The following is a 26,367-nucleotide window of genomic DNA, read 5'->3' as shown; positions in this document are numbered from 1 at the left end:
CCATGCCTAAACTTGGAACCTCCACAATAAATAACACTGTACGGACTCTAAAATAATACAATAAAACGGCGAGACATTTAAACTTGAATTTGGGTCGTAGATTGCGGATCTGTACACCATTTTTCTAGATCAGGTAATTTTCGCAAGATATTTTCATTTGAATAAAGAAAATATATCAAACTTTAATACGGAAAATATTACTCATACGCCGTGCACGAGTGCGGCCATGTACGATGTGGCGTATGAGTAACATTATTTTCTACTTCTATTTCATACCAAAAAGTATTGCACATTTTAATTTGACTATTCAAAGCTTGTTTATTAGTCCATCGACTTTCATCATTAGTAGCTTGATTTATTGCAAAAAAACAGGCTTTAATACAAAGTTTTATTATTTTTTTAATTTTTTCCTCGTTAAAGTTCGATTTTTTTTTCATAAAAATATTTAAAAATTCAACTTGAATTAAGGAAATTAGGTAATTGAAAAATATATCAGAGGAAAGAGCTTTAGGAAGGTTATAGATTGAAAATATTTTAAAGAGGGCTAAAGGCTAAGAGGGCTTGGTGAGTTTAAGTATGTTGAGTTCTATTGAAATAAATTACACACTCAACGAAGCCGGTGAGGAAGAACTAGTAGTAAATAAAGTAAACAAAATAAACTTGTCAGCCACTCCACGCAATCAAGCTCACACTTACGCACTCCCATTAAGTCCACGTACATTTAATGAAAGCATTTATTGCATACTTACAGGCTAATGATGCCACGCAACGCCGGCATATCTCGGCGACGATTCAACGGCGGCGACATGGACAACGACAAAAAGTCCTGCTGTCGGTCCTCATCGATGCTGGTGTTAAAGATGCGCGTTGTCGGCAAATAGCCAATCTGCTGGAGAAAATCATCGCGATACGAGAGCTTAGTCGATGACTGCGACGAAGTGAGTGGATAGTGTGTCCCGTGTTGAGTTACACCCACACCACCACCGCCGCCACCACTCGTGTGGCGATCAATGGACGATTGCTTCTGCATGCCGGCGGACGTTGGATGGTGGTGGAAGTGTGTATAGAAGTGATGATGCGCCAAGTAGGTGCTATGGCTGCCAATGCCGCTACCAGCGCCGCCGCTGCCAATGCCGCCAATATTGCTGCCACACATGCCAATGCCACTACCAGCGACGCTGACAGCAGTGCTACCGCCGCTGCTGTTGACGCTCAATGGAGATATGATTTTGTCATCGAAACTGCGTCGAAAGCTAAAGCCTTTAATGGTGCTATAGTTGCGATGCGTCAGCGGTGTGGTGCCCAAATCAATGGAGGCGGGACCCAGCAGCTTCATGTTGCTCAAGTAGCTCGATGCATTATTGCCGCCACTGACGACACTCATACTATTGCTGCACCCAAAGCCACTGCTAAGCGGTGTGCTGGTACTTAGTGCGGGCGAAATGCTAGTTAGGTGACTATTGCTGCCGGTGAGTAGAGAGAGACCAGCTGTGCTGCTGCCGCCACCGCCACTACTACCTATACAACTGCCTACACCGCCGCCGCTGCCACTGCTGCTGTTGCTACCACAACCACCACCACCATAGGAAGAAAGACTGCCACCGATGGAGAGACTTTGTAGTGGACTTAACGATTTTCTGGTATTAGCGCTGCCGCCGCTAACGCCCCCACCGCTACAGCCATAAATAGATGTGTTGGTCGAGTGACTGGACACCGAAATGGCCGCCAGCCCATTGGTGAGCACGGCGTAGCTACCGGTTATGATAGGACTACAGCGTCCAGCCGCTATTGCGCTGCTACTAACCGCCGCGCACACGCTGCTGCTGATGGGTGTCATGGCGTTGGCGATGTTGTTCGAGATCGAAGATGCGGGCATGCTGCATATTATGGTGGGCGGTGGTGAGAGTTGCGAGACCAACGATGGCGTCGACGAGGAAATGCCACTGTCGCCGCTGCTGCAGAGCGTGCTGCCAATGCCAATGCTGGCCAAGCTGGCACAGACATTGGCACTGCTGCCGCCGCCGACAACGCCACCACCACTGAGGCTGTGCTGCGGTGACGATGTTGAGATCGTTGTCTCAATTGTAATCGTATTCGAGGCGGATGGTACCACGGGTGGTGCCAGTTTAACAGCTCTGATTTTTTTCTTTCTCAATAGAGGTGGCCGACTTGTTTGCGGCCGACTTGGTTTTTTTTTGTTTTTGTTAAAGTTTTCTTAAATTGATTTGTGTTTTTTGTCGGTAAAAATCTTAGTTTTTCTTTTAGTTATCCTTTAATTTGTGCCTTTGTTGACTTTAACTACACACAAGTTCCGCTGCTGCTCTTGTGCCACTTCCTGCCTATACGAGACTTCAATTTCCGCTATTTGTCTCCTTGCTTCCTTCCTTTTGCTGCTGCTGCTGCTTGCTTTTCGTCTCCTCCGCCTGCACCTCCTCCTTCTGCTCAGTTAGCTCACACTAATAGTTGTCGTTGCTAGTCGTCGCCAGTGTTGCCAGCTAACGCGCTATATCTCTCTGACCGCACGTTCGTTTTGCTTTGTTGTCCTTTGTGTGTGCCGGGCTGTTGCACTTGCATGCGACTGTCTCAACGACGCTGGGATTGTGGCTGTGGTTGCGGTTGTTCTTATTCTCGTTATGGCTGCCACCGCATTGCCTGCTAACAACAACAATACACCTCGCCACAGTAACAACAATGCCAGCACCCGCCGAAATGTTGATCCGCCTTGCATGCCATTGAACTATGCGCCTTCCGGCCAACTGCTTCAAAATTTTTAATTCAATTCCGCTGACAATTCCAGATTACTCATACGCACTGTTGAACGTTGGTCGTTGATTCGTCTGTGCCTTTTGCTATATGTATGTACATATGTATATCGTACTTGCGTGCGGCTTTCCTGTTTTGTGTTTCGTTCGTTGCCCTGTTATAGCTGTGTCTGTGTGTTTGGGTGTGTGTGTGTGTGTGTGTGTGTGTGTGCCTGCGTCCCCTAAATGCCTGATATCCTTTGTACTCACGGCGATTGCACTGGCAGTTGTTTGTGTGTGTATGTATGCGTGTATTTTCTTTTGCTTATCTGCTTTGTGCTTCAGGCTACTGCACTAAAACGCCACAAAGTATGCTTTGGAATTTTTTTGTTCACTTTTTATGAATACATTTTTCGCGTATAAAAATTAGAAAATTCCCTATGAATGATGTCCTCCTTTTTGTTTTTATTTTAATTTTATTTTAAAGCTTTTAGTGCACATTGCAAACTGCCACAGTTACATATAAACACGTTCAGCACATTCCTTTCAACTACTTATTTATGTGTATGCGTTCACTTATGTGTGTCGGTATGTGTATGCATTCGATACTTCACATGGGGGAACTTTTCATATATATATTTTCCGCAGCAATTTTTCACACTTCATTTACTTTTTTATTGCCGAAAACTTGCACTCCCATTTTTTCCCGTACTTCGCTAAGCTTAACGTTTTGATTTTTTACATATTTTTACTATTAATTTAAGGTAGAAAATTTTGTTAAGTTCTATCTCTTTTTACAAAAAATTTTCTCTGGCCAAAAGCCTGCCTTTGCCAGCCTGCCAGCCTTTTCGTATGTCGTCTTCGTCGTCGACTTGCTTTCTGCGCTCTGGCTGCTCTTCTGCAATTCAATTCAGTTCAATTCAATTCAGTCCAGCTCGATTGCTTGTTCCACTGCTATGCGCTGCTGCTTTCAAATGTCAGTCAGCGAAGTTTCCACTCTGTTCTCCATGCTTTGGCACAGGCACACATACGTACATACAAACATACATTCCTATACGTACTCGTACAAACAATTTGGGTCTGACAGCAAGTTGCAATGAGTTTCGCCTACCATCGGCACTGCGCATGATCGATAAATAATGAAAACAAACAGAAGTTCGCCTGTATTTGCACTTCTGAGTTGTTGTGATTTTCTCTGTTGTCACTGTGCCATTTGGTTGTGTTGTTGTTACTCACTTTTTTTGGTATTTGGCACCGCACTTTGAAGTTAAACATTTGTTTTTTTTTTGTCACGTTGCACTCATTCTCCCACTCAGCTGCCAAAAGCAGTTGAAAGAAATGTCAAACTGTCACGGTTGTACATCGCTCTTTGAACTCCCTCATTACCCCAAAATACCTACTATGCCGTTTCCTGCTGCGGCTCGGTCGGTAAAAGCTAAGCTGTTTCCATTTTTTCGATAGCAGCTGTAGCGCTTTGCTATCGGCGGTTATATGCCGACTCTCATTCTCTTATATCTTCTCATATGTTGGATGGAACCCACCTGGGAGCGATCCATGAAAAATTGCTTTACTGGGCGATTCTGGCAACTGTCTTTCAACTCTCCACAGTCTTTCGAAAGACAAAAGACTTTCGATAGATAATTGTCAATTTTTGCAACCATCTTGGAGGCTCTTTTCTGTCTTTCGAAAGACTAATTGAGAGATCTGCTAACCAGGAAGTATTAGCGTTATTCTGTTTGTCTCGTGTGTCTATTTTTTTAAAGCAATAAAAACGAAAATTTAGAAGAATACTAAAAAAGATAGAAACTAAATTAAAAAAGAATAAGTAAATAAAATAAGTTTCTAAAAATTCAGTGAAATTAAAAGAAGGTTTTGTTCTTTTGAAAGAAATAAAATCTAATAATTAAAAGAAAATTTTATCAAAAAAGGATCAAAATTAAATAAAAAAATGTTACTCTAAAAATCAAAGGAGATTAAAAAAATGTCTTTTTAGTACAATAAAATCTAAAAATTAAAAAAAGAAAAGAAATTTAAAAAAAAGCAAAAATAATTTTTAAAAATTTAAACGCAATTAAAAAAATGTTTCCTTTTTAAAATAATAATATCTAAGAATTAAAGGAAAATTAATGTACAAAAAGAAACAAAAAACAAATTTAAGTTTACAAAAAGAAAAAAATTCCAAATAATAAGTTTCAAAAAATTAAATAGAAATATTTTTTTTTTTATTCTCAATAAAGCAATATAATCTAAAAATGTTAATTAAATTTAAATAATAAATACAAAAAAGGAAACAAATAAAATAAGATTCTTAAGATTAAAGAATAATAAAAAATTATATCGAAAGCTAAAAGAAATTAATTAAAAAAAAAAACATATTAAATTAAAAAAAATAAAAAATATAAAATAAGTCTCTAAACTATTTATTTTTAGAAAAATTAAATCTGAAAATTAAAAAGGATTCGAATCTCGTATCTCTCGAAAGGCACGCCAGTGGTTTGCAACTTAAAAACAATTAAAAAAAATTTAATTTTTAAAAACAATAAACCAAAAATTAAAACGAAATTAAATAAACATTAATAATAAACATAAATAAAAGAAAAAAAATAAATAAAATGAAAACAAAATTAAATAAGGTAATGTATCTTTTTAAAGCAATAAAGTCCAAAAGTTAAAACAAAACTGAAAAATCAAAAAAAGAAAAACAAATTGAATAAAAAGAAATAAAAAAAATTCATTTCGAAAAATTAAATTAAAAGAAAAAATACATCTGCTTCTTAAAAACAAAAAAAAAAATCACGCAAGTGCTTTGCTTATTAAATGAAATTTAAAAATATATATGTATACATTTTTTTAATAAAATCTTGGAAGTAAAGAAAATTTAATTATCAAAAAATATGAAATAAAAAAAAAAATAAAAAATTTAATAATTTTAATTGAAATAAAAATAGTGTTACATATATGTAACGCTCGAATTTCTTGGACTGATATTGTTGTTATGAAAATTTTTATTACATAACAAAGATTCACGAGTATTACATATATGTTTCAGGTCGTACAGACATCCCTTGATAGAGGTCGAAACCTTTTATTATGGGTTTTTGTACATATCATCTCTTTTAGTATCCTCCAAAATTTGATTCCTCTTTTGCTTTCGCGTTTAATGAGTAAAATAACAAAATCTAAAAATTAAATAATATATGATTGATTTAAAAATAAACAAATAATTAAATAAAATAAGTTAAATTAAATAAAAAAACATATATTTTCTTAAAAAAAATAGAATCTAGAAACAAACAAAAAATAAATTAAAGGAAAAATATACTCATATAAAGAAATATATAAATAAAAATAAAAAAAAATCGCTGCCCACGGGTTCGAACCTCAGATCTCACGAATGCCACGCCAGTGCTTTGTTCACTCCGCCATTGCGATTGTTGAGGCAACGCAAGCAAAATGATATATGTATGTACATCTCCATTTGAAATATGTTTTTCGCCATCAAAGTTGGCAAGCGAGCTTTTTTTGCAAGACTTTTGTCAGAGAACGTATATAATTACGTTTATACAATTACCAAAACAGGAAAGAATTTATAGGGTACATAGCAAGTAGGATATTATTTTTTGTGCCGATTGGCAGATTAATATCATCGGCTAAAATGTATGTATGTGTGTACCCAGCTAGCAAATTTGCCAGACAAATGTCTGAATAAAAAGTTGACTATTTAGACAGGTCTTACAGGTTTCGTACTGATTTCTGGGCGAAGTGTCTGGAGAATTTTATTTATTTCCTTAACCGACATCTCTGATCAAATTATGTCCGATTTCGGACAGACACGTCAGATTACTCTTATTTTCCATGATTATTTGGTCGAAAATCTGTTGTATATCCGTCAGAATCGTCGGTTATTAAGTCAGAAATTCCTACGAAGTGTTGGTTAGACTTCCTGTCAACCTCTTCACACGCTTCTCTGATCGATAACGGCCAGGAATCATACAGATTTCGAACTTTTTTGACGAAGAGTCTAAATATCTAATAGATTTCTGGCAATTTCGCTAGCTGGGTAGTACGGTTAGTATGTATATAGTATGGTTACCCAGACGATATAGCCACGATAAGCCGCGTGATGTGGCTGTGCTGCTCTACGATATTTCCCTCTAGGTAGCTTATATAGTTCTTTAAGTACTGTGACGTCAGTCATCTCTTGGAGTTAGTATAATTCCATACATCCGCACATTTATTTTGGCTTCAGCAATTCGTATCGTCTTAGCCCAACCTTGCCTTAGCGCACCCTAATATTTTATTATCCTCTTTCTCTTCTGTTTGACATTTACCAGCGAATAAAGCAGCAAAGCAAACGTAAAAAAATCGGTGTGTGAAAAAATTGCGCTTGCAGAAAATCTTACTAAATTATAGTAAAAAATGATTTTATTCAACAACAAATAAGTGGAAAGTGTTGCTTACATTAGTATAAACAGTAATATAACGCATTCCAATAAAAGAAAAGACGCCCACAACAAAAGCACTGGCAAAGGTGCGACGCTCGGGCACAGCAAAAGAAAAAATTGTTGCAATAGCAAATCGAAACAGCCAGGCAGACCGCCGCTATGGCACGCCCAATTTATCCAAATCAGCAGAAAATTGCTGAAAAGTTAGTTATACTCAATGATCGGGGCCTGGGTATTCTGACACGAATTTACAACATTAAAAAAGCATGCGGCGATACTAAATCGAAGCCAGGTTTCTTATCGGACAAGTCGCTTGAGTCGTCAATTAAATTCATAGTCAAGCGTTTTCCCAATATTGATGTCAAGGGATTGAATGCAATAGTCAACATAAAAGCGGAAATTATCAAATCTCTCTCGCTTTATTATCACACTTTTGTCGATTTGCTAGATTTCAAAGATAATGTTTGCGAATTGCTCACTACAATGGATGCATGCCAAATACACCTGGACATTACACAAAATTTTGAGTTAACAAAAAATTATCTGGATTTGGTGGTCACATACGTTTCTTTGATGATACTACTGTCGCGCGTTGAAGATCGCAAAGCTGTATTGGGGCTCTATAATGCGGCTTACGAATTGCAAAATAATCAAGCTGATTCGGGTTTTCCGCGTCTTGGGCAGATGATACTCGATTATGAGGTGCCACTGAAGCGCTTATCGGAAGAGTTCATACCACATCAGCGTTTGCTGACCAACGCATTACGCTCGCTTACGATAATCTATCCCTTGCGCAATTTGCCAGCTGATAAATGGCGTGAAATGCAAAAGCTCAGTTTGGTGGGCAATCCTGCCATACTCTTGAAAGCTGTGCGCACCGATACAATGTCCTGCGAATATGTCTCGCTTGAAGCAATGGACCGTTGGATAATTTTTGGTTTACTGTTGAACCATCAAATGCTTGGACAGTATCAGGAAGTAAATAAAATATGGATATCGGCTTTGGAGTCGAGTTGGGTGATTGCGTTGTTTCGCGATGAAGTACTGCAAATACATCAATACATACAGGGTACTTTCGATGGTATAAAAGGATATAGTAAGCGCATAAGTGAGGTAAAAGAAGCGTATGCTGTGGCAACACAGAAGGCAGCGCTAATGCATCGTGAGCGGAGAAAGTTTTTGCGTACAGCTTTGAAGGAGCTTGCGTTGATCATGACGGATCAACCAGGTTTGCTTGGTCCCAAAGCGATTTTCATTTTTATAGGCTTGTGCTTGGCGCGCGACGAAATTTTGTGGCTACTGCGGCACAACGACAATCCACCAGTGCAGAAGAATAAAGGTATGATTTTTGTATAATAATGGGTAAACTAAAATTTATTATGCGAAATTTGTCTCAACCTCCCAAAATGCAGGTAAATCCAATGAGGACCTTGTCGATCGCCAATTGCCGGAGCTGCTCTTTCATATGGAGGAACTGCGCGCGCTAGTGCGAAAGTACAGCCAAGTCATGCAACGCTATTATGTGCAATATCTTTCTGGGTTCGATTCAATCGACCTCAATATACGTATGCAGAGTTTGCAAGTTTGTCCCGAGGATGAAAGCGTAATATTTTCTTCGCTCTACAATACGGCTTCAAGTTTGACTGTGAAGCAAGTGGAAGATAACGAGTTATTTGATTTTCGCGCATTTCGGCTTGACTGGTTTCGCTTGCAGACTTATATGAGCGTCAGTAAGGCGGCGCTACGCATCACTGAAAATGTGGAATTGGCGCGCCTGCTTGATTCCATGGTTTTCCATACACGTGTTGTTGATAACTTGGACGAGATACTCGTTGAGACATCGGATTTGAGTATTTTCTGCTTCTATAGCAAAATGTTTGATGACCAATTTCATATGTGCTTGGAATTTCCGGCACAGAATCGTTATATAATTGCATTTCCCTTAATTTGCAGTCACTTTCAAAATTGTACACATGAAATGTGTCCCGAAGAGCGCCATCATATACGTGAACGATCGCTAAGCGTAGTGAATATATTTTTGGAGGAGATGGCTAAGGAGGCCAAGAATATTATAACCACAATTTGTGATGAGCAATGCACCATGGCGGATGCTCTTTTGCCTAAACACTGTGCCAAGATACTCTCCGTACAGTCAGCGCGCAAAAAGAAAGATAAATCTAAGAAGCAGTTCGATGACATACGCAAGCCTGGTGATGAATCTTATCGCAAGACGCGTGAAGACTTGACTACCATGGATAAGCTACATATGGCGCTGACAGAGTTGTGTTTTGCTATAAATTACTGTCCAACAGTGAATGTATGGGAATTTGCTTTCGCACCACGCGAATACCTATGCCAGAATTTAGAGCATCGTTTTTCACGCGATTTAGTCGGTATGGTTATGTTCAATCAGGATACAATGGAAATTGCAAAGCCGTCTGAGCTTTTGGCAACCGTACGCGCATATATGAATGTCCTCCAAACTGTAGAGAATTATGTGCATATCGATATCACGCGGGTGTTCAACAACTGCCTATTGCAGCAGACACAAACGTTGGATTCGCACGGTGAGAAGACCATAGCGGCGTTGTATAACACATGGTAAGTCAATACTTGTATTCTTATCATAGTGTACATAAATCACCTGTTTTATTTTCTGCATCTTAGGTACAGCGAAGTACTGCTGCGTCGCGTCTCTGCCGGCAATATTGTCTTTTCTATGAATCAAAAAGCATTTGTGCCCATTTCTCCCGAAGGTTGGGTGCCCTTCAATCCACAAGAATTCTCTGACTTAAATGAACTGCGTTCGTTGGCCGAGCTTGTCGGTCCCTATGGCATTAAGTCCCTCAACGAGACACTCATGTGGCACATTGCCAATCAAGTGCAGGAGCTGAAACAGCTGGTCGCCACCAATAAAGATGTGCTCATACTGTTGCGCACCAGCTTCGATAAACCCGAAGTAATGAAGGAGCAATTCAAACGCCTGCAGGACGTTGATCGCGTACTTCAACGTATGAGCATTATAGGCGTTATACTTTGCTTTCGTAATTTGGTGCATGAAGCGCTTGTTGATGTGCTTGAGAAACGTATACCCTTCTTGTTAAGTTCAGTGTGTGATTTTCAAGAGCATTTGCCTGGTGGCGATCAAATACGTGTCGCTTCCGAGATGGCTTCTGCAGCAGGTTTGCCATGCAAAGTCGATCCGACGCTTACCACCACACTCAAATCGAAGAAACCTGAATTTGATGAAGGCGAACACTTGGTCTCATGCTTGTTGATGGTTTTTGTTGCGGTATCCATACCAAAATTGGCGCGCAACGAAACATCTTTCTATCGCGCTTCCATCGATGGACATTCGAATAATACACATTGCATGGCAGTGGCTATTAATAATATATTTGGTGCGCTCTTCACGATTTGCGGTGAAAATGACATAGAGGATCGCATGAAAGAGTTCTTGGCGTTGGCGAGTTCATCACTTTTGCGTTTGGGACAAGAGTCTGACAAGGAGGCTACACGTAATCGCGAATCAATTTACTTGCTGTTGGATGAGATTGTCAAACAATCGCCCTTCTTGACAATGGATCTGCTTGAATCCTGTTTCCCTTATGTGCTCATACGTAACGCATATCACGCAGTGTACAAACAGGAGCAAATGTTGGGACTTTGAGCGGGAAAAGGGAATAAAATTTAAATGGAATTTCGATGCGAAGTTTAGAATTGAATTAGAAAATTAAGGAGTTTATGTTTTGCCGTTGCAGACGACTTGAAAAGTATTTACTCTATGTCTTTTGCTGTCTACTCTCTACATTCTACTTGGGCATTTATAATTAATCGAATGCATTATTATCTTAACACATACATATTCATATTATATGAATATATATATTTAGTGCTGTAGGCGTAATTTTCGTTAGCTTACATACCGTATATATACTACATACAATAAAGTATTAAAACTTTTGTAAATATGATGCCTTATTTGAAACGATACGAATTGGGTGTATGAAAGTTAAGGCTTTTTTGGCCTTGCTTAGATTTGTGTGAATATAGAAAGACGTGTGTTTATGTATATATGTATGTATAAAATAATCAACTACCGGAAGACGTTTCTAAGTTCTCCGTTCCGCAGGAAAATGGTTAGGTTACCATCATGGTGGCTAAGGTTTAGCTCCTCTAAGAAACCGGGTCATAACACAAAAATAATGTTTACATTCCATCCACTATGCCTCTTTATTGCCTGACTGCCAATTAAAAATACAAAAGCAAACACTTTAGGTAAACAATTATGGCTAGTGAGAAACCAGCCATTAAACTTAAAACTAAAAAATGTTCCATGAATTCGGATTGAAAGCATGCGTGGCACGCAGGTATGTATGTATGTTTCTGAAATTTTATAAATTAAACGAAAAATATTTGAAAATTAAGATTTTTTCGCAGTTCTTTCCTGAATGCGATGTAAAAAATATGAGTTTGCAGAAATGATGTTAAAAAAATATTAACGCTTCACATTTGGTTGAAATAAGATTGATAGACAACGCCGAGTGCTGAGGAGGTAAAAAGCGTAAAATAACTCCACCAGCTGGCAAAGCCAAGGAAGCCCTTGTACACATCAGCATTGAAAACCTGCAAGAAATTAATTCAAAATTAATAAAACATTAATAATAATTTTATATGTGCAAACATTTTTCAAGCTAATCCACTGTTCATGTATCGCATTCGCAGATTCCAGAATATTAAAATCTTCACCAACTGGCTCAACACTTTCAGGCAATGGCATACTGCTCAAGACTGTTGTTTCAGCTGGCGGCGCAGGCATAGTAGTTATAGCCTCAATAAGACTATCGTCCTGTGGCGCATCACTTATAGGACACATATCAGTACAAACGCTGGTACTAGCACGCAATATGCCAGACCAAGTAAATTCGCCTAAACTTTTATACATCAATGTGAGGTATAAGCAAAGCAAGAGTGGTGCGGCGAATTGCAAGGTCACCACGCAGAGATAGTAGAATATGGAGGAAATCTGAAAATACACTAGGATTATATAAAAATAATTGAAACTATGAAAAAGCGCAACCGTTTTCTGATATTCCACATTGGTAATACGACCAGCTTCTTTGCGTAAATCCTCGATTTTATCATGCGCTAAATTTAGATACGATTGCAAATAGATTGGTATTAAAGCGAAACGTAGTAGTACGATTAATATGACAATTAGCAGGCGAATGGTCTCAAAGGCCTCCACTGAAAGTCTGCGGAAGTAAAGAAATGTTATGTATGCAAATCCAACATAAAAATTAAATAAATTTTCGAAAACATACAAAGGCTTCTCCCTGCCTTCGAATACGCGCTCAGTCAAATACTCCCTGCTAATCGGTCTTATCCAGAGTATTATTAGTAGAAATGGTAAAATAAAACTAATATTGAGTAACAATTGTAGCAGCTTGCGACCGCTACAGTACTTCAGTGAGTCCCAATGCATTTTTGCCATGCGCAGGCCGGGAAAAGTAAATAGAGCGCCCAGTATACCGCAGCAAACAGCCATGCATAGTTTAATTATCAGTTTTGAGGCGGGCCCACTGTGAATAAAAGAGTAGTTGAGTAAGCGTACGTAAAAACCAAAATTCATTTTATATATACGCACGACGAAGTCATGCCCTGTGCAGTGAGGAACTTGGAGGCGCTTTCATTGAAGCTGCTGTATGCGTGTTCTATACCAGTCTCCAGATTACGTTCATCAATGATGAGCACAATCATTGCAATAAGTAGGTAGACAAGGCAGGCAACTATGACCATGGAGCGTTCCCCAATGGACTCCTCGTTTTGAAAATACAACCAGGTGAGTGAGGAGAGTAGTTTGCTAAAGACACGATACCATGAATAAGTATCTGTTTTTTTTAAATGTATATGTCCTTTACTTACAGCGCAAAAAAGACAACCAGCAGACACCAAATCATGCTCAGATTAACCTCATTTTTCAACGGAAAATAGTAGTGGTAGATCTGTGGGAAAACATTTGTTATAATGCAAACATTACAGGCCTGAAATTCTTTACCTCGGATAATATATACACAAGGGCTGAATAAACGCTGAAGTCCACCAACCACTGGTATTCCGTGAAATACCTGAGATGTACTACGTCACGAGCCACCACCGGCGTTGTCTCCAATTGCACTTCCAAGTTGCGTGGTATATGAAATTGCCCGCTACCATTTCGCGCATCATACCCCTTATTTCCTTTATTACCCCCACCTTTCGTATGCTTCTCCTTAGGTACACCAGCTAGCGTACGCAGCTCATCATCTGAAGGATGTAGATATCTATATAGACCTGTGGCGCATAATATCCACTTGGCGAAGGAAAAATGTGGACTTAGCTTCTGTATAACGCTCAATGTTAAGAGCGTCAGTACCAGCTGTGCACCAATCACTGCCTGGAAATTTATAAATAAAGAAACAATATAGAGAGCTCGTATTATTACTTAAGTGCAGCGCAGCAACACCGAAGTCTGCAGCCAACGTTGCTACGCTGCTATCAATCTATTTTTGGAAACATTTTCATAAATATTTCGTGCATATTGCGAAAAAATGTGCGTTTCCTCTACTTTTGGGTCAACGTTTACACTTTTTTTTTTTGACTAGAAATACACACTTTACACGTACCATTTTCGGCTTCTTAATAGTGAGTGGATGCTGTTATGCTCATCCGCTAATTAATTCATAACTAAAGTGTTAATTAAAAACGGAAATTGCGCGATTTAGGAACTACAACGATCAAAAATGGCTGGACAACGATTGCTCCTGCAACCGGGAAAGAAGGCACAAAAATAAACCAATGACAGCTGTGAGCGGTGTTGCTGGCCTAATATTTCTACGGGGATAATTTGAGTACACTTTCAAAACGCTGTTATTCCACTTGCTCGAAATGTTCGTCTACTGCAAGAGAAGTGTTCTGAAGGTTTATCTTTAAATTTATTTTTGATTAAACGAAAAACTCTGAAAACCCGAAACCGAAATTTAATTTTTTATAGAGCTGCTTATTTTGTTACGATTCTTGATCCATTGTGAGCGATCTAGTAATGTCAGAAGAAGCAGCATTCCTTATCAGCATGCAATCAATCAATACAGCTGTTCGTTCGTCAAATGAAACCGCAATTACTATACAATTTTAATCATTTTCCACACAAAATAAGGGAAATGGAAGTAAATCCTATTGCGGTAATGCTTGTTTACATGGACAGCAAAGGTGATCGTCTATTGTTTCGTTATCCGTACGAAAATGGTTATAAAGGTAAGTTTCTTATGAAAAAACAAAACAACAAAAAATTCGCATAATTCACGCCCCACTGCCTTAAAACACAGATAAGACACCGTTACAAGGTTTGCCACTCGCTGCTTCAGCGCCAGTTTTGAATAATCCTCCTCTGGTTGATGTAGCAATGAGCAGTTCGTCCACATCACTAGTCTCACAAATTTCCTCGGAGACTTGCAGAAAGCGCAATCCCTATGCCATTAACAGTAGCGATGAACTATTACAGACTGTGCCTCCACCAAATGTTGCACCTACCACCGTATTCGGTGTTTGCAATAGCGCAATGTGTACTACAGTACCGAAGGGACAGCTGGAGGGCTTCACCGATGAAGTTCTCTCCACGCTATTTGCTGTAAAGCAGCAGTTGTGCAACCAAAAACTGGAATTAAAAGTAAATGATGTGCGTTTCGTATCGCACCCTACGTTAATACCACGCACAGAGCAACGCAGTAGCGCTGGAAGTAGTGGCATTGCCAGCACTAATGTAAGCACCACATCTACGAATATGCCACTTGCTGGGTCAGGCCAGGGCGTGCCTGGTGGTAGTACAACAACTTCGGTGCTAATTTTGCCACAGCCGAAATCTCAGCCACAGCAAATGCTTATAAATATAGTCTTTGCCTTACATGCGCAGGCCAGTTACTCCATAGTAAAGTGCTATTATGAACTAAGCAAACGGCTGGGTTTGGCTTTACGTGTCGAGGAGCAACGTACTGGCTACTGCACCGAGGAGACCATGCTTATGGCACGCACACATGACGAACTGTCGTCACAACAGCAGCCGTTGGAGCGTACTTTTGATGCCATCGCCGAACGCAGTACTTTGGCGCAAGCGCTCAAGTCAATCTATCATGATTTATGCACAACTGGATTGCTGAATACAACTTTAAATCAGTACTTGACAGTGAGCTTCTGTCTGCCACAGAAAGCGCATCAGTTGCACAAGAAGGGCAGCATGGTTGACCCGGAGGCTATAGACCGCTGTTTGCGTTCGTTAAAGCCCTATCATGGTATGTTGCTCGTTGACTATGCCGAGTTGCTCGATTGCGTGCCACCGCGTGCAGCGCGCATGCTACTACAGCTAGTAGAAATCTACACACCTTTGATGAGTTTGCAAATGCTTGCCTCCGAGGCAGATATGAGCATTGAGCATGTTTACAAAATGGTTTCACACTTGGTTTACTGGGGCAAGGCGACTATTATATATCCACTCTGCGAAACGAATGTTTATGTGATTGCCCCCGATGCGCCGTTGCATACAAAATCGCATTTAGTGGAGAAATTCTCTGCGCGCTTTGCTGGCATGTCACTATTTGATGCCATTTCACATTTTTCGCTCCCTACTTCCATTGGACATTTGACCACACCGCTACAGCAGTCAGCGCGACAAGGCATGCTCGCTCAAATGGTTGTGTGGATGCTGCAGCATCATCTGCTTATGCAATTACATACGTATGTACAGTTTATGCCCAGCGATTTTGATGATTTCTATGGTGGTGTGAGCACGATGAATGTGGCAGGCAGCGAATGTTCGGGGTGTAGCGATGCTGAAAATGAACACAAGTCATCGCTAATGGATTTGCAAGAGGGCACCAATACAATCAGTTCTATGGGTGTCGGCAATGTGGGCGAATTGATGATATCGCCGCTGAGTAGGAGCATTAATGTCAGCGATGATGAGCTGTGAGTAGCCAGGCAGTTATGTTTGATAAAATTTGTATAGCTTTTATTTAAATATTTTTGCAGCAACGTTGGCTCACTGCTCTCCTGCGCCAGCCAACCGCTGCCAGTGCCACACACCAGCCATCGTTCGATTACTGATGATCGCTACTCTGGCGGCTGTTCAACGGCATCAGACAATATAGTGGCGCAGCCTTCGTCTAGTCACAAGTCCAATTTTAGGTAAGCGTGCTAAATAAATATAAAATAGTATGAAATCATGTATATCTACCTTGTACAGCATGACCGCCTCCATTAGCACTGAAAACTGCGAAAGCATCGCCTCCATCGAGGATGAAGAGAAAATCAAAGAACTTCTCTCCGTTTTCAATGAAGCGGATCGTGCGGCTATAAGGCGCATACCAGCATCGTCGAATGTGGATGATCTTTCTTTGTTGGTTAAACTTTATCAAGCGGGTTATTTCAAAAGTGAACATCACCTAGAGGAAATTATGTACTTTCAAAGTTTGCGTCCAGCCGAATTGCTGCAACTGCTAGATAAATTTCGTGATGTGCTAATAATCTATGAGACTGAGGATCCTGCTATTGCATCGATGTACAATAATAAATGAAGCACGAGTGATTAAAATGGAGGAAACATAGGTGACATGCGGGCGCTAGTGCTTGAAAAAGTGAATTGAGCAACCGAAATGCAAAATGGTCTGGGTGTGCAGCATAAACTGCAGTTTTTTCGTTGTGATGCAATTTATATTTTTTTAAGTTCTTTGCTTGGTGCGTGGTAAAGTGAAATACGAATTAAAAAAAACTACAATTATTTTTTTATAATTTTTTAATTTTATTTTTTCTCTGCTTGTTAAAACTAGTGTGGTTTGTTTTACTTGTTTTTTGTTTGTATAATTTTTACTTTTTCCTACAACAAAATACAAGTTTTAGAGTTTAATTAAATGTTTTCGGTTTTTGCACGTACAAGGAAGGGACGACAACAACGTTTACAGAGGAGTATATGTATATGTATAATAATATATATATTTCTACGTACGTTTTTTTGATTTCTTTATAAGTTAGATTTACATTTAGAGTTTTACTTTTAGAAGTAGCTTAAAGTTTCTAACTTACATACACATACATATAGTAATATATTTATATAAATATTAGCAAGACGTTGAATAAGTTGTAATCAATAACGATTGCATTTGTTATTGTTGTAGTTAATAATGGTAGAAATATGTAGGTAGCAGTTTGCGTTAAAAAAATGTATGTTTACTATTGTTTCACATTTTTTGTTTTTTTTTTGTTTTACAAAGTGCACATTTGTGTATGTGTACCCGAATTTTTTCGTATAATCATTGATTAAACATAATATTTTGTAAATAAATTAGTGCCATTTTGTTTGATTTCTCTTCAATTTTGTTTCTGTTATGCTTCTAAGTGATCATCTAACAAGTTTGCGGTTTTTGTCTCGCCCCGCCTGATAGCTGCAGTGTGCAGGATGCATTGCTTAGTTTACTTAGATGATGATTTTTTGTTCGCCCTCCTTGTTTACAACAATTTATTCTTAAGCCGTTTGCTGTTTTTTTGTTTGTTTGTTTAAGAATTGCTTGAATTTCTCTCTTAACCAGTTAGTTTGCCTACTTAATTGCCTTACTGTGTTTTTATTTTTTGTTGCTGTTGTTTGTTTAGAATAATAAAAAAAACATCTAACATCTTCTGCACGACGTTTGGAATCCTACTTTTTAATCAGTTCGCCTTATTCACCGTCCGTTCAATGAAAACGAATCACGATGCATTGTTGCTCTCGCCGTTACTGTCGTGGAAGTTGGAACCGTTTACTATAAATGATGTGCCAAGTCCATAGAGATGTCCGCAGTATTTGGCATTGTCGATATTATCCTCAAAGAACATCTGTAGTAAGGGAAAAGAGATGCGAAATAAAATTTAGGTTGAGAGTTTCGACAGCGCAAAAAGGAAATACCGGGCAAATTGTTAAATTTCAATAAAAAAAGTTAAAATAGTTCTAAAAATATATAAATCTATACAAACAAAAATTAAATATAAATATTTTAGGTTATGTAAAGATGAATAGAGTAATTTACTTCTACAAAGTTGAAGTATAACAAAAAAAGAAAAGGTTATGCATTTTTGTTTTTAATTTCAACTATCCTCTTTGAATTGTCTCCTTTATTCGTAAAGTAAATGCGGCGGCCGCTATGGTGTAGTGGCAAATAATCGCAAATAATTTAGAAACATTTTTTTTTTTTTTAACAGCGGTCGCCCCTTGGCAGGCAATGGCAAACATTGCTGCCATGAAAAAACAGCTGCTCAAAAAATACAATCGCCGTTCGGAGTCGGCGTAAAACTGTAGGTCTCGCCCCCTTGTGTGACAACATCAAGGCGCACGCCACAAATCGGAGGAGAAGCTCGGCCAAACACTAACATATGTGTAAGCGCCAATCTATTATTATTAAATGCGATTCAAAGTGCCGTGTGTTCTGAGCTTAAGATAATAAGCAATATTTCTTCAAAGTTCCGAAACCTAAAGTTCAGAAACGTATCTAACTGTCGAAATATTTTTGAAATTTTCGTGATTAAGAGAACATCGTATCATATTTGACGTTTCTAAATTACTTGGGATTGAGAAAAAAACAGTTGCTTGATCTAGTAATCTTTTTTATGCAAAAAGATATTTTTTTAATTTAGCAAAACAGAAAATGATTAACATTTCTAAAAATGTATACTGTGCACAAAAGCTTAAAAAATGTTCGATTAAAACTAAACAAATTGATAGAATATAAAGTTAGCTTAAAAAAAATTTGCACTAACAAATTTTTTATATTAAGAATATTTAGGAATTATGCTCAAAAAGGAAAGACAAGAAACAATTTAAAATTTTAAAAGGAAAATATAGCAGCTTTTCACAAAAATATATTTTTTTCAAAAGAAATTAATTAAAAACAAAATATGTAGCAGAATTTTCATAAAAAACTATTACGTATCAAAGGTAAAACTATAAATAAAAGTATAAAAGCTTTAAAAATGTCAAATAAATAAATAACAAATATAACAATTTTGGATTTAAGACTTTTCTACAAAAAATATATGTACGTTTCAAAGAAAACAAACAAAATATTTTAAAGGTAAAAATTTAGCAGACAATTTAGCAGACTTTCACAAGAAATATGTACATACGTTTCAGAAACAAAAAATGTATGAAAATTTCAGAAATTTAAAAAAAAAAATTATGTTCAAAATATTTTTGGCAACTTTTTCTGACAAAAAATATCTATCCAAAATTTTTAAAGATTTTTTACTAACATACATACATATGTATATAAATAAAAAAAGGATGCAATGACTAAAATTTGATAAGTCTTTTCTGACATTTACTATGTCATTCCAAAACGTGAGATAAGCAAAGAAACATTTACGGAATAAGATTTTTTAAGGTTTGGGTTGGTTTTTTTTTTAATGTTGTTTCGTAGAAAAAATAAATACATAAATAAAGCCTGATTATGAGCATAAAAATAAAGGCCAAAACATAAAAAATATGTCCGAAAATCACGGCAACTTTTTTCCTTGAAAAAAAAAAACATTTTAACTGTAATTTTTTTTTTAAGATTTTTCTGATGTCATTGTTGCGCTATAATGTAATAATGTTTTAGAAAAAATTTCAGTACTTTGCTTTTGCTTACTGCCCTTTGAATTTTTAACTATGCATTTTTTTTACAAGCTCGAAAATTTGAGTTTTATTTAGTTGGTAGGCCTCGACTTGTTAAATAAATAAAAAAATTCAATACAATTTCTTAAAATTCTCTGCAAATTTAAGCATAACTGCCTTAAAAATTTAGAGAAAAAAGTTTGAAAGATTTTGAAAAAGAATTTTCAAATACGTACTGTAAAAAATCAATGATCTCTTAATTGTTTCTCGACAGTTTTATAATTTGTTTGCATTGCTTTGATTTTAAGTTAACTGTAAGTTTTTAATTTTGGTACAAAAACTTCAACTTTGTTGTTAAAAAAAGCGATGACGAAATTTTTATTGACAACAAAAAAACTTTTGTTGTAAAAGTTGAAGATCCAAGGCAGCAAAAACAATAGGGCTATTCTCGAAGTTTTGCAAATTTTTTCATAAATTTGAAAATTAAAATGCTTTGCAAGATTTCGAGAATACCCCTATTAGATTTAACTTTTATGCCGAATTCGCACCAAGCATTGAAATGACAAAAACAAAAAAAAATTGCGCCATTAAAAAAATGCCATGACTTTTGTTGTTAACGTAATGACGGGGTATTTTTTATACCGCATTTCCACTAGGAATTAAATGACAAATATTTTAATGAAGAAGCTGGTCATTCGAAAATACCCGCAACATTGCGTTCATAAAGAGAAGTCCTGAATGCCGAATTTCTACTAGGTATTGAAATGACAAATAATTTTGCCATTAAAAAAATGCCATGTGGAAATATATGTACATTATGACTATTTTTAAGAACGTAATGGCACAGGTATTTTTAATGCCTAGTGGAAATTCAGTTAAGCTCTTTTTTAAACCACATTTTTAATGCAACAAAGACTCATTTCATGTAATTAAAACCTTTTGTTATTTAATATTCCGGGTGGAAATCAGGTATCAAAAACCGACATTTTTTTATTAAAAATACAAAGTATCTCTACTGAATAGCGTTCTAGGCAGAATCAAAGCATAATTTCTTGAACAATTTTCTTTTTTGCTCAATTTGCCATAATAAATGTGAAGAATTTTTTTTACAGATTTTGATTTAAAAAAGTTAAAAGAAATAAGCGAAACATTCGCAAATAGCGGTTCAGTGATATGAAATAAGATATGAATCAAATAAAAATAAAATAAATACAAGAGATAATTAAAAATAAACAGGAAATTAAAAGAAGATATACCAAAAAATTTATTGTATAAGAAAAACACAAAGAAAATAAAAATTTAACAAACCAGAAATTAAAAGAAAAAAGGCAGAAAATAATAATTACATAAGAGAAACACCAACAAGTGAAACAATATTTACTCTTCAGCAATAAACTATTGAAAAAATATTTTTCACCCACAATTTTTTTTAAATCAATACCAGAAGTCAGCCACTATTTTTATAGTCCTAAAAATTAAAAAATTAAAAATTATAACTTCCATTTTAAGGTGATTTCCATTACAAATATATACAAATTTCTTTCCAAGCGGGTTTTATAAAAATATCGGATTTATGGTTTTTTAGGTTAAACGTTTATTTTTTATAATAAATTCATTACTTATTATGGTATCTCTAAATTAGTTAAAGCTATATAATTAAACTATGTACTTCGATTACTGTGCAATTTATGTATATATTTCAACCAGAGAGAGCAAATGTTTGTAGTTTAATTAATTCTAGTTTTTCAAAATCACCTACGAGAGAGTCGACGGCTTAGATTGAATAACATAGTTAAAGTGTGTGTGTATTTAATAAAAAAACAGCTACTTGAAAATGTTGCCTTCAATATGCTCGTGGCGCGGGATGCTTTCGAAATTGTTTTACCCTATTTTTGAGCTGCTATAATTTTTGTTTTTTTTAAATTATGCTTACATTTTCTTCAAACTCTTTATTTCTTGTAATGCTTATACAAAATCACTAGGCGGTTTGGAGCTAATTTATTGAAAAAGGTGAAGTTTTTGTGGGTTTTGAGCAGCTCAAAACGTCTATACGGCTATAAAAAATATCAAATTTCGATTAAGTTGGTTATGTAATTGAAACGGTAGTAGACTATACAACAAGTAATCAAAAAACTTGTCATAATTCACCCATAAAAAATTATAAGACTATTATTAAAGTATGCGATAAAAATGTAATTTTTGTGTACTATTATTTTTCCATACAAACTTAAAATATGTCATCTTATAAAAAAGCAAAAGGTCCTTTAATTTGCACAATTTTAGCTCCGATTTTGTCAATAATTAATTTTTATAGCAAAAACTGCTCACGTTTAAAAAATGTTTATAATTTTTTATATTTAGTAGCACGTATCATTTTCAATTTTCATTTTTAGTTACACTCGATAATCTTTTAGCTCTGTGAAAATTTTGTGAAAGCAAATAAATTTCAAAATTATTTTTTGGAATTAGCGAATGATTTCGATTTATAGAATTTTTTTAAATGAAATTTTTTGAATTAGTTAACACTTTGCAGCTCACTAATTAAAAAACAAAACCTTGCGGTTAGAACGAACTGCAATTATTTCTATAAAAAGTTCCTGTAGTTTGTGTTGAAATCGCTATAAAAAAAACTTTGAACCGGCGCCCTAATATTATTTGCTCTACCGATTGAAAGTGTTAGTAGATATCTTGCCATAATAATTTTAGTATGCCAAAACTCCCCTATAAAAAAGTTTTCTGGTACACAAAATTTTTGGGACCCTATTAAGACACAAATGTCAGCGCAAAAACCCTAAATCTTCTTCCATAACTTCAGTTTAGATTGAAATAATTATAAAAAAATTAAGGCGTTTGGTTAAAATAACATTTTAAATTTGAATAAAGTGAAGATAATATCTAGAAAATAAATTTACATATCAAAGTAATACACGTTGATATGAAGAATTAAAAGATTGCAATTAAACGAAAATGTTAAATACGTACCGTTGAAACGATACTATCGTATGAACAAATTAACTGTGAAATAAAAAATTCGTCAACATAACTGTTCCAAGAAATAAATAATGAAAATTTTAAAGAAATAAATTTTATCTAAATTGTAGAAAATTACATTTTAACAAATATAATTCGACGAATAATTATAAAATTATTAAATTGTAGGCATAACCTGGCGGTACGATGACATAGCTAGCTCCCTGCCATTTAAACACATACAGAATTAATATAATCTGACGCATAATTAATAATTATTAAATTTGAGGAATAACACAACACTTGTGAATCGTAAGGTCTCCAACCAAAAATCACAATATACATTTTAAAATTATATAACATTTCATAAGAAATAAAGAATTGAAGACGTAAACATAGCAGAAACTTTTGCACGTGGTTCTGGCCCTCAGCGGTATTACCATACGTGTATCAGTGGAGCAACGTTGGACATACCTGAAGATTACTCACAGCAGTTGGAATATAACATAGTAAGAGGAATAACCTGACTATAGGGACTATTGGGTCCCTCGTCATTGCTTTAGAGGCAAAAATAAAAAAATATAGCAAAGATAAAAAAAAAATATTTACTAAGTTTTGACATTTCATAGCTCGTCGTTTCTTCATTTTCAATTTTCATTTCTTCAGCTTACTTCAAATGCTATAATTTCGCAGAAAAAATAACTATACAAATTTTAAAAATATGGAAATAGCTATCACTATTGCCGTTTTTTTTCAAAATTATTTTTGCTTTTCCCCAATAGTTTTTCATCAAAAACGGCCTCAAGCTCAATCAAAAATTGTTGAATATGGAAAAAATTCAAAATAGTAGGTATTTCATGTTTTTGCTATAATTTATATTATAGGAACACTTTACAACAAATTTTTAAATTGCTGCTTGTGGATTGTCCATTTTTGATAACATATTTAGCTGACTCCGTTAATTGGAAAACTCGAAAATATAAAAAAAATAATGCTTAAGTTTTTAGGTTTGATTTTGAGGGTTTTCCAATTTAAATTTTCATTTTTTTCATCTTCGAAAGAGGGACCTAAAAACTTTAATAAAAACACGTTCCATTGCAACTTTTTCTATTCATCATCAGCAAAGCTATTGAAGTTTTAGTACCAAAAATTCAAAGCAATTCAAGCTTGCTACCCGCCTCTCTTTAGCTATTAGATTATAGTCAAATACAATAGCTTACTTTACAGATTCCATGCTGTTCGTTTGTTTTTGCTCCAAGAAATGAAAACTCAAAGTGATAGTTTGCTTTATTTCGCATTTTTTAATTAACAACAATAACAAAAAATGTTTCCAATTAAATTCAACATTTTTTTTTTTGGAATTTTTGCAATAATTTTTGTTAATCAAGAATTCAATTCAATTCAACGAGTGTAAATATTATTAAAAACTAATAAAATTATAGTAAAATAATAATTTGCAAAAAAGAGGAAAAATAACAAAACAGAGTATGCGCAAAACTTAAATTAAAAAATTATGGTTTCGTTTCTGAGTAATTCAAAATTGGACAAAAATACTGTTTGATTTGGAAAACACAAATTATATATTATACTATAATTTACTAATAAACGTTTTTTGTGAAAAAATTTCTAGTTGCACCATTACAGGTAGCCAAAAAAATGCTTTCATTCACAAAAAGTTTTTGCCGAATTTAGATAGATAAAAAATAATTCAATGCGAAAGTTCTTATAAAAAAAGGTTTGGAAAATTGAGTGTTAAAAACTCAACGGTGAGTCATAAATATCAATTTTGGAGTGTTGGAAATTAGGGAGCCATTTTTAAGGAACCAAATGAATTTTGTAAAGGAATGATTTAAAAAAAATGATGTGTGTTATATTCAATAGAACTTGAATTATTTTTTTATGCGCTTGATGAAAATTAATGCCAGAAGAAATTTAACAAATTAAGTGTTTGTTTTCTAGGCTAGAATGAATTTTTATTCGAGAGACAACCGATGAATTCTTTAGAAAAAGGTAGCAAAAGGGGCAGATTGCAGAGGTAGGTAAATAAATATTGTTCGTATACGAACAGGTGCATAATTCAAGGTTAGGTTTGAACCTCTGCTGTTGATTTTTTTGAACTGAATGAATACTAGGCAAATAATTATGAGATTCCGGTAAGTAAAAAGGCGTAACGCGTACTTTCGCTTGAAATCATTCGATTTTAAACAGTTGCCTATGCGTACAGCACTTAAAAATCAAAGAAATAACAAATGCCTCAAAGACCACAGCTTTCAGAGCATCATAGTTTTTAAGAAATGTTATTTTTTAATTATTATAAACAATTCGAGTTCGCTGAACGAAATTAAACTTCAATAAAAATTTTAATTCAGCTCAAACAAGTTAAAATATCAAATGCTAAAAGCTATGACTAAATAAAAACTTATAATTTTAGAAGTTCAATAATGCATTTTGAAACGCGCGACTTGAACAATAATTTACCACTAAAAAGTGCTTCTAAGAAATGAAAAATTTGAAAACCAATAAAAAAGGCAAGACCGAAATGCATGATCAGCAAGCGAGTTCGGAAAGTTTGTGAAATGAAATCAATAATACATTTAAAGCGTATATAAGATTTGCACAGTACGTTTTTGTGCGAACAATAATGCTTCATTGAAAAACAGAAAGAAATGTAAAACAATTTAAATTATCAATGTTTTGTGATATACTTTTGGCAACAAACGTCACCTGATCAATCGTCTTGCATTCAATACAATACAGCCAACAAAGCCTATGCACGATTCGTATTAATTGGCAATGAACACATGAGGGAATAAATAACTTATTGTTTCTTTCATTTTTTGTTTTGTTTTTCAAATTTAATATGATTTGTAGGCATTTGCAGTCTTTTATGGTGCACTGACTGCATTTCAAAGCAGTTAGTCAAAAATTGTGTAACGCCAATTAGCGCGGCGACAATTAATCGCCATTGAGAAAAGTAAAAAAAAAAAAAACATTTTTTTTGAAAATAAATTCAACAAGAACATGACTTAAGTGAAATGTGTGAAAATTAACGTTTTCATGTTAATCGAAAATGCATTTTGTTTGCTCGGCATTGAATTGAAAGTTGAATTGAATTTTCATGTTCTCTAACTTTTAAGGAATTATTTGTGTTTATGTTTTAGTTGTTAGACGCAGCTAACTCCTCGAAAATCGCTTCGTTCTCTTGTTTTGCGTTTTTTAATATGCTCTTTCATTTATATCGTTTCATTATGCTTTCTTTCTCTTCTATTATCTATCCTTTTTTCTTCTTCTGTTTTGCGTTTTCATTTCTTTAAACGTTGTTATTGTTGTTAAACTCGACGGCATAGTCGAGAAATGTCGATGTCGGTTCAATAATAAAATTCTTATTGTCATTATGTACCTCACGCATTTTGAAGAATGCCATTCCGGTGAGCAGCGCATCAGAACCGGCCTGATGTTGTGGCCCGACACGTCGCAATTCCAATTGATCGGCCACCTCTTGTAGGCCACCTTTCAAATTCTTACACGATTTCATCAAATATTTAATATCGTAAATGTTGGG

The 26,367-nt window shown here is 35.6% G+C and overlaps 5 protein-coding genes across 8 annotated transcripts in view; 2 read left to right on the top strand and 3 right to left on the bottom strand.

The window, feature by feature from the left end:
* The window catches only part of LOC118739418 (SRSF protein kinase 3), a 35,815-nt gene extending 32,110 nt beyond the window's left edge, over positions 1-3,705 (bottom strand). The window contains exon 1 of one of the 2 annotated variants that reach the window (XM_036470719.1): positions 750-3,705. In XM_036470719.1, the coding sequence (XP_036326612.1) occupies positions 750-1,876 (1,127 nt within the window). In that variant the 5' untranslated portion in view covers positions 1,877-3,705. The remainder of the gene's footprint in view (positions 1-749) is intronic. The other variant, XM_036470717.1, reaches the window with a different exon arrangement.
* A 3,378-nt stretch (positions 3,706-7,083) lies between these two features.
* On the top strand, positions 7,084-10,858 carry LOC118739416 (membrane-associated protein Hem). The gene is made up of 3 exons (XM_036470715.1): positions 7,084-8,525; positions 8,599-9,787; positions 9,854-10,858. Exons 1-3 carry the CDS (start codon positions 7,346-7,348, stop codon positions 10,854-10,856), a joined length of 3,372 nt encoding a protein of 1,123 aa, XP_036326608.1. The 5' UTR covers positions 7,084-7,345; the 3' UTR covers positions 10,857-10,858.
* Positions 10,859-11,394: 536 nt separating this feature from the next.
* LOC118739417 (transmembrane protein 161B) lies at positions 11,395-14,035 on the bottom strand. The gene is made up of 8 exons (XM_036470716.1): positions 13,852-14,035; positions 13,245-13,622; positions 13,112-13,191; positions 12,834-13,049; positions 12,511-12,768; positions 12,267-12,441; positions 11,871-12,212; positions 11,395-11,812 (listed from the first exon to the last, which is right to left on the bottom strand). The coding sequence occupies exons 1-8, from the start codon at positions 13,852-13,854 to the stop codon at positions 11,693-11,695; spliced, it is 1,572 nt and encodes a 523-aa protein (XP_036326609.1). The 5' UTR covers positions 13,855-14,035; the 3' UTR covers positions 11,395-11,692.
* Positions 14,036-14,288: 253 nt separating this feature from the next.
* LOC118739414 (GATOR complex protein NPRL3) lies at positions 14,289-17,185 on the top strand (the record flags this gene model as incomplete). Its single annotated transcript, XM_036470710.1, is given in 4 exon segments — positions 14,289-14,479; positions 14,551-16,183; positions 16,247-16,402; positions 16,461-17,185. Coding segments are annotated over 4 exon segments (2,268 nt in total). The 5' UTR covers positions 14,289-14,331.
* A 35-nt stretch (positions 17,186-17,220) lies between these two features.
* Positions 17,221-26,367, bottom strand: part of LOC118739415 (CCR4-NOT transcription complex subunit 7) — a 12,190-nt gene continuing 3,043 nt past the window's right edge. For all 3 annotated transcript variants that reach the window (XM_036470714.1, XM_036470713.1, XM_036470712.1), the window contains 2 exons: positions 26,206-26,361; positions 17,221-18,082 (listed from right to left, as the gene is read on the bottom strand). In XM_036470714.1, coding sequence (XP_036326607.1) covers positions 17,957-18,082; positions 26,206-26,361 — 282 coding nt within the window. In that variant the 3' untranslated portion in view covers positions 17,221-17,956. The remainder of the gene's footprint in view (positions 18,083-26,205; positions 26,362-26,367) is intronic.

The sequence above is a fragment of the Rhagoletis pomonella genome, unplaced genomic scaffold (genome assembly GCF_013731165.1).
Source record: "Rhagoletis pomonella isolate Grant_MI unplaced genomic scaffold, Rhpom_1.0 Rhpom_scaffold_00005, whole genome shotgun sequence".
Lineage (NCBI taxonomy): Eukaryota > Metazoa > Arthropoda > Insecta > Diptera > Tephritidae > Rhagoletis > Rhagoletis pomonella.
The sequence above is the reverse complement of the archived record's forward strand: the minus strand, read 5'-3'. Positions and strand labels throughout refer to the sequence as shown.

What these genes read in the sequence shown, in the direction of transcription:
- LOC118739416 (XM_036470715.1), top strand. Translation starts at nt 7,346, where the DNA reads ATGGCACGCCCAATTTATCCAAATCAGCAGAAAATTGCTGAAAAGTTA. An exon ending in ACCAGTGCAGAAGAATAAAG is followed by an intron (nt 8,526 to 8,598) that starts GTATGATTTTTG and finishes CCCAAAATGCAG; the next exon opens with GTAAATCCAATGAGGACCTT. An exon ending in GCGGCGTTGTATAACACATG is followed by an intron (nt 9,788 to 9,853) that starts GTAAGTCAATAC and finishes TCTGCATCTTAG; the next exon opens with GTACAGCGAAGTACTGCTGC.
- LOC118739417 (XM_036470716.1), bottom strand. An exon ending in CTGGTTGTCTTTTTTGCGCT is followed by an intron (nt 13,050 to 13,111) that starts GTAAGTAAAGGA and finishes TCGTGTCTTTAG; the next exon opens with CAAACTACTCTCCTCACTCA. An exon ending in GCACAGGGCATGACTTCGTC is followed by an intron (nt 12,769 to 12,833) that starts GTGCGTATATAT and finishes TTTTATTCACAG; the next exon opens with TGGGCCCGCCTCAAAACTGA.